The sequence below is a fragment of the Diprion similis genome, chromosome 8 (assembly GCF_021155765.1).
Source record: "Diprion similis isolate iyDipSimi1 chromosome 8, iyDipSimi1.1, whole genome shotgun sequence".
NCBI lineage: Eukaryota > Metazoa > Arthropoda > Insecta > Hymenoptera > Diprionidae > Diprion > Diprion similis.
In genome coordinates, this window is record NC_060112.1 from 11,301,612 (window position 1) to 11,315,157 (window position 13,546).

Consider the following 13,546-nt stretch of genomic DNA (forward strand, 5'->3'; position numbering starts at 1 on the left):
CTAACTTTTCAATATTATGGAACCTGTAAACAATAACAATCATTCTCGTTGGAATTATAGAATATTGTTCAGGGATTTTTATTACAAAAAAAATCAAGCTTTGGTTGGACAGAAATTATGAAAAAATGACATTGCAGTAGAAATAAGTTTGCTAATTGATAGAGCACCTTATTTTTTGCATTGAAATACTTCAAATGTACAGTATTTGAACGAAATAATAAAATTATTTCAAAGTAAATGAAGTACACAGAATAGTAAATCTCACCTGTCGATGCCATCCATACAGTTTGAATCATTGTTTGTGAATTGTTTAATTGGGTATATACAGGATTTTTGCTCCAGGTTTAACTCCCCAATGAGGCCCCATTCAGTGTATTGAGAAAAAAGAAACGTTTACTATCCGAATAAGTGCCAAATCTTGGAATTCATGCTGTTCTACATGATATAATTTAATTATTTTACTTTATGTTCTAATTGCACCATTGTGCAACATCTTTAGGATAGTAATTACTAGTTAATAAAAATAAAATTGAAACGTTTAAGTAATATTTATCACTTAATAGAGTTGATTGTCGGGATGAATTTTGTATCACTACATTTTACTCAAGATGAGGTGCTTTAGTCAAAGAGGTAATTACACTTTAAATATTCGTAGTGAGATTAAATAAATTACTATGCTCAACCTGAAAATTGGTTAAAAACTAAGTTCAAGCTTAGCGTGGTGAAGAAGAAATAATAATTTATTTGTTCTTAATAACTTAAAATGCCGTGCAAATTTTGATTAAAATAAATATAATTAGGAAGATCACACACATTTTCACAATGCTTTTTAATGTCAATTATTCAAAGTTTATCTGCTATTAACGCGAAATAGATTTTGCAGAACACAATGATAACATTGTACGTACGTATACTAAATACCTATCTCCGGTTTGCTACTCTGCAAATTTTCAATGCATTCAAATAAAACGTGTACCTATGTGAAAGAAAAGAGGATATAGTGTTAGTTTGAAGATCCTAGCTTATTCTTACGAAATTCAACACTCTAAACTAGATGAGATTTAATAATATGCACAATAATACATCTATTAAAGAATAACTGATCACAAATCAGAAATGAGCAACAGATTCCTAAGGTTTAATACAGATCTAACGTAGAGAAATATTGCTCTGTACTTAAGGCAAAATTTTAGCCTCATAAAATTGTACAAAGCTTCATTCGCTATAATAAAATAATACACAACACTCATAGTGTCTGATGTCATCGATCTCAATAGATTATTTGTTCTTTTTTTAATTCATAAATCATAATATGCTCATTCTAGGTGAAAACGACAGCAATATAATCAATAGATTTTAGGCCATTTACACCGTTCCATGTAGAGAAGAAATAACTGTTGGGATAATATTTGAATTACCAATGGTGACAGAAGTATTGAATCAGCGTAGAATGATGAGCACTAGTAATACAGCTAGCTAAATTTGTATGACTACGTCAAGATGTTGGGTAAATGATTCAAGTACAAAATTAATAGTTGTTACGTCTCGGCATGATCATAATTAAAAAATCCATACTCTGGTACCATTCTGACTAGAATGAAAGCCGTGTAAAAATTGTCTCAGTTTGTACTACCGCACAGTTTTTGTTTGCTTCTCTTCCGCTCGCTGTTGGGCCACTTTTGTTCGTAATTTTTCTATGGTACTGGCAGACAGCGATCCAGGTACTTTGAAAATACTCTGAAAGATGCAAAGTGAAAGCAAAAATGTTACTATGAGAAGTGAGGTTTTTAGGCATCAATATTTCTAGAAAAAGCCAATGATATGATGAACTGCTTAGTATTTGCATTAATTTTCTTGGAAAGATAGACAGAAGAAAGGAAAAAGAGGAAGGGATGACATATCTGAGAGCTCATAGTGAAATTGTAATAAAATGAATGTCGTATACCTGCATAAAATCATGGCATCGAATAACGATGCTATCTTTTGTTATTTCTTTAAAACACTCGGCTAATGTGGTAAAATCCTGACAAGACAGCAAATTTTCTCGATTTCTTTTAATCAGTGTCAGTGCTACTCGAAATATTATTTTACTACCTTCATAAAACAGACAATCCCATATTCTCAAGGTTGTCTGAAAAATGAATAAAAAAATGTTTCTGATTTTTCTTTTTAAAGTTAACAACGGTTTACATGCTATACTATTTTTCAGTTTAATTTGTAGCTTGAGCCTGGTAGGCAAAAAGTGAGGACCAACTCTGAATAACAGCAGGTTGGGAGCCACTGTTTGTAATAGCAATCACACTAATGTAATCCAAATAAATTAAATATACTGACCTCAATAGGCAGAACCTCTGCGAACAAACAGATAAACCACTTAGTTGTTATTACTGCCCAAGGTAACCCCAAGTTAGTCACATGTTGATGTACATCCGGCATTTTTATCCTAGAAAATGATGAACTAATTATCAATATTAAGGGATTTAAAATGATGATAAACAGTTAATTTTATCATTTAGTTGATTGAAAATTATTAGGAAGAGTATAATGAAGTATATATATAGAGTATATTCGAGTATAATGAAGATCAGAGTTTCTAGGAATTTCGTGCGTCATATGAAAATGATCGTATTTTTTGCTGCTTATTATTCAATTACGGATTTAAGCGCAACATCTAACAGCAAAATTTGTTCAGCAAAGCACATAGTGTAAAGTAAGATTTTGAATGAAACATATTAAGAAATGATTGTACCTTACTAGCTCTGACAGAACATCAATGTCTGTTAGGAGACCATCCATTGTAGGGGTGTAATACTCTGGTAATATTTTTTCTATTAATATTTTCAGTAACCAAAATGCTGTTTCTTCACTTTTTGTTACTAACAAAAGTAATCCTGCTATGTAATTCAAACCCTAACGAAAATTGCATTTTTATATAACACGTAATCACCTTGGTAGATTATCTTACAACTCTTATTACCCAATATGTTTTAAATTAGCTTAACTCTATCAATTACTATATCTAGGTCATACATGCACGAACAGTTCTTACAATTACTGAATCAGACATTGACTTTGATTATTGAACCTCTTTTTTGAGTATCAAAGATTCGTCATCACAAAACAATATTTTTCTTTCAAGACTAAAGCAAGAAAATCAACATACCATCTTCTGAATTATAATCATTAAATACATTTAGTCAGCAGTGATTCTTTTCAAAGTAATGAAGCCTGGGAAGAATAATTAGCATTTACTTGTACTAACTTGACAATATCCAACTCTTTTGTTCTGATGCGCAAAAGCTAGTAAAACATTGTAGAGTTGATGCTGTTGGTTTTCGATATTGTTGTAAAATATGTTGTCAGGAAATGTACGAGGTAGATCAGTCTTTATAATCTCTGCGACATCACGGCTGTGATGTCCGTCCAATAATCTCTGATATAAATCTGGAGATGCATTTTTCAATTCTTCAGCACCGCTGACAGTCAACCATACCTTTGCAAGAAGAAAACGAATAAAACAAATAAATAAAAGTTGTTCGATCAATCAGTTTCTTCCCGACAATTTCCATGTAATATTTTTCATGTTTACATGTTACAATCGTTGAAATATTTACATTGTATTACAGAACACTTGTGTGATTTTGATTGTTGGGAGGATTTTTTCCATGACTTGAATAGTTACATATTTGTAATGAATGAACATTAATGATTTGATCAAGTTTTTTCTTTGGATATAATCTTAAGCTGTGCATTATATACAGGTAGATATTATTCTTCCGCGCTCTCTCTTTGTGATTTGTTCAACCGTGACGCAATGTTTACACAGTGAGTAATAACGATTGCCAAGAGTTCAATTTACTGATAATCCCAATTAATCTTTGAATCTTTTCTAATGAATCATGGATAACGAAGGAGAATAACACACGGCATACTTGAAGACTTTATTTCGTCTTCTTGAAAAAAAATTTTATCCATTTAAATTAAAAAGCTTCAGATAGTTTGATGGTCTGAAAAATATGATTATGAAAAACATGACTGAAATGTGACTGAAATGTGAACTTAGTATGATAATTGGTCTCTGAATAATAAACCATTGAAAGATATATTTTAACAAAACTGGTATTAGTAAACTGAAAATGCACTCCTTGCAAGGATCAGAGATTCTATCATCATATTTGGATAGAAGTCTGGAATATTTAAAAATTAACGATAATGTAATGTTTAAAAAATTCAAACTGTTGTGAAATTTAGAAATTTTCCAATTGTTTCATGATTTTGTACCAAACTTCAAACTCGTCTGTCGAATATTTTTATTTATACTTATGGCTTTGCTCAATTTTATAGTTGCCTTATACAAGTTGATAAGAATCAACCGTGGCCACAGAATTATTCATTTATATCCAGTGGGTTGTAAGAAATGTATAACATCGCTCAAAATAGAATATGACACAATAATTAGAGGAAAATAAACACTGTAAGATGTGTTGCTCAGATAAATCACTGGTAGTACGTAATGTGGTGAAATAAATTGAAACGAGAAAACTCACCATGCCCCGATGAACCCCTGGAATTCCCTTTCGAACATATCGTTTAACTGTGACACTTCGTTGAAGAGATTTTCCTTCGCCTATGATGTCTGCCCATTTTTTAGCCCTTTTAGCCAAGACTTTCAGATATTCGGACATAAATTCCTCGTAAGTTTGGTAATCGAAGTTCTGCGGCCGCTCGAATCCATACTCGTCGACATTGCTGATATGCAGATGAAAAGTAAAGAACAGGTGAATAGATTGGAAAAAATCACACGACGCTCCTCTTCACATAATAATCGAGAACGTGGTTTTGACGTTTTTGACAGTGCCGCGCAACGAAGTAGTGGGGTATGAACGAACATAACCCCTCGAACACAACAATAAAGGTGGTTAAACGGGCTTTACTCAACAATATCACATCATTACTGCGGTGGATAATAAGCACAATTATTTTTCGAATCACGAGTAATGTTTTATTACGTGTAACAGTTCTGTGATCGAGTGGAGTTTACCTGAAACACGAGCTGGCCATTCCAGTGTGGAGTGGACGGTGCCATTTACAATTTTCGTAGTATACATGGTATACAATTACACGCTACCTTGCTAAGAATAATAACAATGATAATAATCGTTTCACACGCTCTAGTGCGAGGTGAAAATCTGCACTTTCGACACGTCTCGATATCTCGCTAAGCATTAAATTTGTAGCGGTAAAAGACACGAAGCATAAAAAAAAAAACGACGGACAATAAATAGTAATAGTAAATAGATGAATAAAAATCTATACGTACTTATACTAGGCAATGAAGTCTAGAATATTCGGAAAAAATCAAATAGGTATTTGAGACGAGTATTTACGTCGTTTCTTTATTCTAAAAAGATATCGGAGATGATCCTATTTATTACATTTTTATTTATATTTTCTATGGAAGACTGTATATATATATATTTGACAAGTAGTTAGATTTAAATCAATGTGCTGTAAAGTTCAGGGTTCATTTATCATTTAGGAAAAATATTTTTTAATAGTCTGCCGAATTCTAGTACTCGCTAAAGCAAAACCCCCCTAAAGTCAGGAAAATTTTTAAATATATTCGGATAAAGAACTGACGTATTTGATGTCAGAACCTCGATAGATTTATAACGAAAACACATTGCATTTTTAAATATATTGTTGAAACCTTAGTACGCCGATTTTATTAATTAGGAACGAAAACGATAGTTTTGATGACAATAGTGATAGTAATAATAATAATAAAAATAATAATAAAAATAATTGTTACAGTAAAATGTTTCCTAATCCATACTAGATTAAAAATTAGGTCCAGTAAGTACTTGATAGTGAATTTGTGTCCCTTACTTTTTTTGTAGAGTAAACATTACATATGAAAAATTCGATCACTACGAATATAAGTTTACATGATAATAGGTAAGTACATTCCTGTGTAGATGAAATGTATCCCCATAGAAAAATTAAAACTCAATTACTTCATCTTAGGTCAGGTCAGACAAAATCAATAATGTAGGTAAAATAACACATTTTGGAATTACTCAAAATTTTAGACTCTAATTGAATATTTTTTATAATTATGCTAACTGTAATCATGACTGTGATGAATAACCAATTTAAAATTTCATGTTCCAGTTGTAGAATTCTATCATGTTTGCAATTCGATATTTATGTAAAAATATTTAATAAAATAATAAATTGGCATATGCTAAAACGCATTTTTCATGGATGTTTTATATTTTATATTATAGTATCGCAGTTAGAAAGTAGAAAATTACATGAACTCCTTGTCGAGTGTGACTACGAAGTGTATCGAAGGTAGTAAAATAAATTGATTCCATTCATCTATCTATTCCGATATAAAAAAATCCAACGTTACATACAGAAATATTTGCAGGCAACAAAGACGTGCTAAAAGTTCTATCATCTGAACACAGTCATTCATGATAAGATCCAACAAAGATCTTTCTCTACGCAATTTTTTCAAATTGTTCGCACTACTTTCGACGTTGCATTAAGTCAACGGTAAAAAATAATTGGCAGGCAGTTTTAGGTAAATATTAATAATTGGTATTTTGTTAAGGCACTGGGTCGTCAAGGCTCGTCTGATTGCTTTTCGCAAATTGTTTTCTTAGTGATAAGTGACAAGTTAGGCGCAGTTAAGCTATCGCTCTGGTCTTGAGGACTAGCTCTGGAAGAGTTGGTCATTGATGAAATAGGTTTTTCACACGAACTATTTGAGTGTTCGATGTTTGGTGTAGACGTTCTAGCTTTCAAAAGCAAAGCACGTTCTGTACTTTTGTTAGCGTCTCTTATAGAAATCGACGAAACGTCGCTTAAGTTTGGCAGACAATTTATTTTAGATTCGTGATCTTTTTTCATCACAGGCGAAATCATTTTTCTTGACGGATTTATAGGAGTTGTATCGGAATTAGATGACGAACTAAGCGCGCTAGCCTCCCGGGTTTTTTTCAGTGTCGTTATGGCCCAACCAAGACCTAATTTTTTTAATGCTGCTTCCATCTCTTCCGGTGATGAAGTGTATTTCAATATGTCTGAGGTCGGTGTGCTAGTAATTTCGGAAATTCCGGATAGCCCGGAAAAACTATTGGAACTTGTGGAAGTTATCTTGTCTTTATCCAGCTGTGTAGAAACTGACGTGACAGGTTGCCGTGACTCTTTTCGATGGAAAGGTGTTTCTGCTTCTACCGTAGCTGTTTGAGTGTGAAAAATTAAGTTGCGCTTGTGCAATTCTGCGCTGATGTCGGGTATCGAACTTGAAGATTCTGGGGAACTATCATTTCTTAAAACTGTGTTGTCACTCTGCATTCCAGAGACTTCAGCAGTTTTCTGAGATGACTTTGTACCCAAATGTGGACATGTAGTTTCGCATTTATCTTGCGTTTCAGAGGATCGTGACATTCCTGCATCGGGGATTGCTGTCTGTTTGCTTTGTATTATCGGAGGCGGCGTTGAACCTTTTGTGGGAGATTTAGAGATTGAAGGCAAAGCTGAGGGTGATGACGCGTGGACTGGAGTCCGGCTCCAAATCGCTGAAGGACTCGTCGGCTTTCCCACAGTATTCTGATAATTTTGAGACAGGTTCTTTCGACTCTTGACACTCATAGGGCTTTTTGCACTTTTGTGACTTTTGCTTGCTGTGTCTGGTGTGTCGAATTCTACTATAGTAGACAATTCGTGACCCGGGGATCCTGTTTGAATTCTAAAATAAAAAACGTAGTAGCGTGAGTCTACAGCAATGGACAAAATAATTCAAAAAATTTTACGTGATATACTATGTACATGAGACATATAACAAAACCTTTACTTATAATAAAGAAGAGTGCATGTAATAATTACAGCATTACATTTCGGATAAACTTGCAGTTAGAAGCGGTTTTTAGCATCAGTCTATTTACTAACACAATACTTGGAAATTACCTGTGTGGTCCATATATTAAAGTGACAGGTGGCCTTGGTCGATGAATATCAGTGGTGTTTGTAGTCATTCTTTGAACTTTAGGAATTCCTGCTAGCAATGGAACAAAGTCTGTATCCTTCTGAAATTGGATATAGGAAAGTTAAATTCAACCTGAGTCATTGAGAAATCCTGGGCTACATTAGTCGTTTATTGACGGGTTCTAAAATTCATAAAGATGTTTGTTTACCTGGTAGGAAAATAAACTCTCTAATTTCTAATATGTATATGAGAAAGTGATTCATAAAATTTGTTCTCAACTAGAATACATGGATTTTGAATGTAAAGTGAGTGTAATCTAGATACCAACCTCTGTCTTGCTGCAAGACCCTGAACAATCTTGTTTTGTTGGTGACGAAACAGTTCCTTGTTTTTTTGGAGATGGGGATGTTTGTCTTTCAGGAGTTGCTGCAGACACATGTTGCGAAGGTGGAGACTGAATGCTTGTGAAGTCGCTATAGTCCGGTGTACTTTCAGAAAAAAGATTATCTAAAGCTTTACTTTGTTCCAATATTTCCTTTGACAATCGTTCAACAACATCGTCTCTTTGTCGAGGCGATTTCTCTCGAGATGGTGAAATAGGCTGAGTAACTGTCATCTCAAGGCTTGTCTTCGGCTTTTGTGGTAAATTGAAATGTGACAAAGGTATATTCACATGCTCAGAGCTGATGATTCTGGGAGTTCCCCTTCTAGGTACTTCGCGCAATTCATTATTCACTGAAGAATGTGCATCTGTTCCTATACTGCTTTGAATTGCAGAATTTTCATCAGTTTCAGTAGATACGCTCGGCTGAGTAAACGACGTTTTCATCTTTGACGGCTGATTTGAAAGTTTTTCAACTGCAATTATTCGCTGTGATTCATTAAGTGTCTTCGCCAATTGACTGTGGATAGCTTCTATGCTGTCTACTAGTTGACGAACGCTTTGTAAATCACTCGTCATTGGTGGTGGTCCTGGAACCTGGAACATTGTGGATTCGTCACTCTGTCCCCCGACGGAGAGCTCCATACCTCTTTGTTCGCTCCGAACTTTTTCAATCAGATCAGTTAATGACGCAATTCTGTCTGTGCACATACTTTGCAGGTCCTGATATTTTTTTAATATTTTCGGATAATTCTTTGATGAGGTGTAACTCTGAATATCCTGAATATTAGAATGCGTTAATGTGCACTGTGGATTTTTACACATACAAATATCTGGAGATTTATTCAAATGTTCTGAGGGATCCAGTTTTTTCAACACATAATTGGACATCTCATTGGGAGTTGACTGCCGATCTGGGAATGTGATTACCATGGTATTATCCGGTGATTGAGAAATTGTTGAATCAAAGAATTCAAGCACTCTGTGAATTTGCCTTGAATGAGGTGTGTTTGTTGGTAAATTAATCGTTCTTGGTGAAGGAGTTCCTGGTGATGAGACTGGGCTTATCCCTCTTTTTTTCGATCTCATGGCCGCGAATTCCGAGCTCTCTAATATTTCTAAGATTGGAGTACTATTATTCCTAACACTAAGATACGATGCAGGGGTTGGCGGTGGTGGGCTCCTATACGAAGTTGAAGTGTCCGAAGTATCACTCGTTTTCGTGTGTTTTGTCAGTACAGGAGTTCTTTCTCGTGACGTTTCTATTAAAGTATCTTTGGAACTTTCAGTACTCGCATCCCTGGATACTTGGTTACTAGGTGGTGGATTGATTTTCACTTTTATTCCACCTTTATCTAACTGTATTTTAACTTTCTTATCGCTAATTTTGATTGGCTGTACATTAGAAATGTTCGATCTCGGAGTGCTCTGTTTTGACACTGGGGCAGACTTTGATAGCTTCTTTACAGGAGTCGAAGCTTTACCCCCAGGCACCAAGCGAGGCTTAGAAATTACTCTCGGTGAATTTCGTCGCGAGAGTCTCAAATGGCTTCTCTTTTTCCTCGGCGTTACTTTGATATGCTTTTTCTTGATATCAATGACAATCCCAGTTTCTGTTGAATCTGAAGATCCGCTGCTACTTTTCGTTGCAACAATATCTTCCTTGAGTAAAGTATCATAAGATTTTAGCTCATCACCATTTTCTCGACTAGTCGAGTTGCTGGTGCTACTGCGCTGACCATTTATCAATTCAACTTGCACACTCTTATCTACTGCATCACCTCTATCATCTAACGCTGACGTTTGCACTGCTATTTCAATTCTTTTGGGAGGTGCCGATGCTTTCTTTTTTCCTTTTTTCAATTTATTTTTGTCACTTTCATCGCAACTTGACAAATTGACTACTTTGATTTCAGGAACTGGAGATGATTGTACTTTTTTCTTAGGTGCAATCGTTTGCGTCGATGTATTTTCGGTGAACAACGGTTTTACACTGGCACTAAAAATACTGTCAGGTAAGTTGGCTCCGAACTCTTTCAACAGGAGCCTCTTTTGTCGCTCTACTTTGCGAAGCATTTCTAAAATTTGTTCATCACGAGACATCTCGTTCTTTTTCTCCTGCTTTTCTTCTTCAGAATCTTTCAAAGGTTCAAAGAATGGAGGTTCGTGCCACACAGCACCGGGAGTATTTTCTGCATTATTCTGTTCATTAATAGGTGGAATTGTCACTACTCGCTCGACAGGACTTGAAAAGTTGCTTTCCTCTGTCCGTGTAAAACCATCCTGAGCAATTGTTTCAAACGCGAAATCCATATCTTTTTGACGTTTCACAAGGAGCTCTTGACGTCGCATTGGATTCACGTAAATGTCTTTGACCTAATTGAAAAACCAAAAGATATACATCAGTTAGATTTATATGATAACAATTTCATTTCGGTTCTTATGCAAAAGCAACATGGAGGTGAAAATATTTAAATATCAGACAGTTAATAACTATGTGAATTCTGTTTAGATGATAACTTCGTTTTCATCTAATTAGAGATAGTTTAACCAGATTAGTGTACCTAATTTTGGTTAAGTACAGGACCTTCCACCCAGGAATATAATACATAACTTACCGGGGGACCATGAATTTGGCTAGCCTTAAGTTTGCGTTCCTCACGTGATAGGTGATCTAAATTGTGCAATAAATTTTCGTAATCCCGGCGCACTCTTTCGCGCAATATTGCATCGTTCCCACGACGCTGGGCATGGCGACGTCGATTTTCAACTAAACTGTTAGCATTTTCTGATTCAGTGACTTCACGTGCCAACTGTTCCGCATTTGGCTGCAAAAATTTATTGTTTGATAACATTATTCGTATAAATAATTATTGCTGAACATTTGTATTTCAGTAATGTGGTGTGATACAGAGTAATTCAATGAAACTAATTATGAACTAAAGTAGATTCTGATATAAGATACAAACCTCGCCACTAATATTTATTCTTTCAACAACACCGAACGGTTTATTGTAAGCATTTCTCTGCCTGGTATTATGATCATAGAGTTGGACTTTGCTAGAAGCTGCTGATGTTGTGTGCCTCGGTGTTTTTTTAGACACCATTTGGTCTATGGCACCATCGGAAAAGTATGAAGAATCATCACTCAACGTGGTCGGACTGCTGCTAGTACTGCTAATAGAACTGGTGGAATCCGGTTTGTAGTCTTGAGGGTTGTAGCTTGAATGAAATTCGTATACTATAAGTACGATATTCTGGAATGTCACTATACTCAAATCAAGCTATTCGAGGGAGGATGTGCATCCTTATTGGTAAAAAATTTGAATTGACGTAAATGGGAATTGAAACTTACAATTGTCTAAATTTTATATTTCTACTGTAATAATTTATGTTAGAAAATATGCAAAACGATAATAAAACCTTGCCACTTTATTAGCTTTCGAAGGGGAATTTAAAGTTGGTAAATTTTTTCTAGGTTCTTGATCATCAGACTCGCAACCAGTTGTCACACGTGGGAAATCCGATATATCAGTGATTGTTTTATTCGTTGAGCGTTTTGATTCTGTCTCTGCCTTATGCATAGGTACTCTGGATGGACCCGGTTGTTGTTCTGTCCTTTTTGCTTTTGGATTGCTCACAACAACCTGTAAATGAATTCAAACAAGTATTATTATCGTGGTGACTTTCTGGCATTACAAAAGAGTCACCTAATTTAAGTTACTTTTTGCTGTAAAAACACCTGCTAATATTAGGATATCGTTCTTGTGGGATTGTAAATTTATGGAATGTGCCAATAGTCACACCTGAACATCTGACGATTGAACGACTACTTTAGGAACCGATGTCTGGAACCTATTGGTTTTTTTCTCCCGTTTTTTCTTAGGACTTGTTCGAACTGTGTTTTCATTGTCTGACGAGTCTGAAGCTTGATCAGAATTATTTTTGGTGCATGATTTTTTCGGCAAATTAGCCACCATAGACGCTCGTGCATTTTCCATCTCTCGTACTTGTCGCTGCCTCTCGTGTAAGGCAGTATGGCCATCATCCACCTGAAAATACGGTTATTAAAGGTATATAGATTCGGCCAAGTAAAAGTTATTTTAAATGCAATAACTGAAGAAGGCATTGATGTAAGACTTGACACTTCTGAGTTACTGCGTTATTTAAATATTAATAAAATTTACCTGCGTTGAATCTTTCAAGCGTTGTCGGGCTTCTCTTCCTCTTTCTGCTGCTATTAGTCTATTTTTTTTTCGATCAGCCTCCAATAGTGTCTCCACATCTGGCTGAAGTGCTGCGGAAGCATGTGCGCGTCCGATGTCTTCCATATCTTCTTGGTACTTCCTTTGAAGATCCATGATTTTTTGATCGTGCATTTGTCGGAGTTCTGAACGTCCGTCTTTCTCCAATTGTGTGAGCTGTGCCTTGGAGACATTTTTGGCACGTTCCAAAAGTCTGTTCGATATTTCTTTCGACTGTTGCCTAACCTAGAGACCAAGCGATAATAAATAATTACTTACTGATCAACTAGATTGTGTGTCAGATGTCACTGTATCGAGTAGAGGGAGGTGAACATGATTTAAATATAGTACAGGATGGGTAGATATAAAATTGTATTGCTGTCAGCTGAAAATTAAAGTTTTTTTTTCAATTTAGAAGAACAATTCAAATACTCAAAATGAGTTTTTCGTTGGTATTCAAGGCGAATGTATAAAATTGATTATCTGCGAGTAAGCCAATGGTAACGAAGAAGAATTAGTGACCTCATAAGGAGGGCAGATTTCCTTGAAGAATTCAAATAAAAAGAATTAGAAAATTGATGAGTGGACACACCTGTTCCAGCCGTAACTTTCTTCGCCTGTCACGTTCGTTTTTTTTAATTTGATCTAAATCCGACAGAACCATTCTTCCACGGCGAATGCTTACCGGGTTTCCGTTTACAGTCACATTTATGGACATCACACAACTTGCAATGAACCAAGTCAAATGATTTTATATAAATGAATCTTCCGACCTGTTGAGGGATCTTGATACTCAAATTGTAAATGACAACACAACGGCTCTTTCAGGTGTCAGACCAATCAGACGCCTTCATCCGAAGCCACTGAACTCGATTGCTGTGGATTCTGGACGGAAATATGAGAAACACAGAGGGCTGATCG

The 13,546-nt window shown here is 35.3% G+C and overlaps 2 protein-coding genes across 3 annotated transcripts; both read right to left on the reverse strand.

Annotated features, from left to right (window-relative positions):
* Positions 1-546: 546 nt before the first annotated feature.
* Positions 547-5,142, reverse strand: LOC124408892 (growth hormone-regulated TBC protein 1-A-like). 2 transcript variants are annotated; one of them, XM_046886173.1, is made up of 7 exons: positions 5,042-5,142; positions 4,548-4,749; positions 3,263-3,493; positions 2,750-2,910; positions 2,335-2,443; positions 1,946-2,131; positions 547-1,737 (listed from the first exon to the last, which is right to left on the reverse strand). In XM_046886173.1, exons 1-7 carry the CDS (start codon positions 5,059-5,061, stop codon positions 1,630-1,632), a joined length of 1,017 nt encoding a protein of 338 aa, XP_046742129.1. In that variant the 5' UTR covers positions 5,062-5,142; the 3' UTR covers positions 547-1,629. The 2 variants fall into 2 exon arrangements, with proteins under 2 accessions (XP_046742129.1, XP_046742130.1); XM_046886174.1 differs by lacking the exon at positions 1,946-2,131.
* Positions 5,143-6,199: 1,057 nt separating this feature from the next.
* LOC124408891 lies at positions 6,200-13,505 on the reverse strand. Its single transcript, XM_046886172.1, has 9 exons — positions 13,218-13,505; positions 12,569-12,871; positions 12,188-12,433; positions 11,805-12,028; positions 11,351-11,603; positions 11,000-11,209; positions 8,328-10,757; positions 7,981-8,099; positions 6,200-7,762 (listed from the first exon to the last, which is right to left on the reverse strand). Exons 1-9 carry the CDS (start codon positions 13,341-13,343, stop codon positions 6,634-6,636), a joined length of 5,040 nt encoding a protein of 1,679 aa, XP_046742128.1. The 5' UTR covers positions 13,344-13,505; the 3' UTR covers positions 6,200-6,633.
* Between the last annotated feature and the right edge of the window lie 41 nt (positions 13,506-13,546).

What these genes read in the sequence shown, in the direction of transcription:
- LOC124408892 (XM_046886173.1), bottom strand. Translation starts at nt 5,061, where the DNA reads ATGGCCAGCTCGTGTTTCAG. An exon ending in CAGGGGTTCATCGGGGCATG is followed by an intron (nt 3,494 to 4,547) that starts GTGAGTTTTCTC and finishes CTTCTTGCAAAG; the next exon opens with GTATGGTTGACTGTCAGCGG. An exon ending in AAAGAGTTGGATATTGTCAA is followed by an intron (nt 2,911 to 3,262) that starts GTTAGTACAAGT and finishes AATTTTCGTTAG; the next exon opens with GGTTTGAATTACATAGCAGG.
- LOC124408891 (XM_046886172.1), bottom strand. Translation starts at nt 13,343, where the DNA reads ATGTCCATAAATGTGACTGTAAACGGAAACCCGGTAAGCATTCGCCGT. An exon ending in AAAGCTAATAAAGTGGCAAG is followed by an intron (nt 11,604 to 11,804) that starts GTTTTATTATCG and finishes ATTTCATTCAAG; the next exon opens with CTACAACCCTCAAGACTACA. An exon ending in GAATAAATATTAGTGGCGAG is followed by an intron (nt 11,210 to 11,350) that starts GTTTGTATCTTA and finishes AAATTTTTGCAG; the next exon opens with CCAAATGCGGAACAGTTGGC.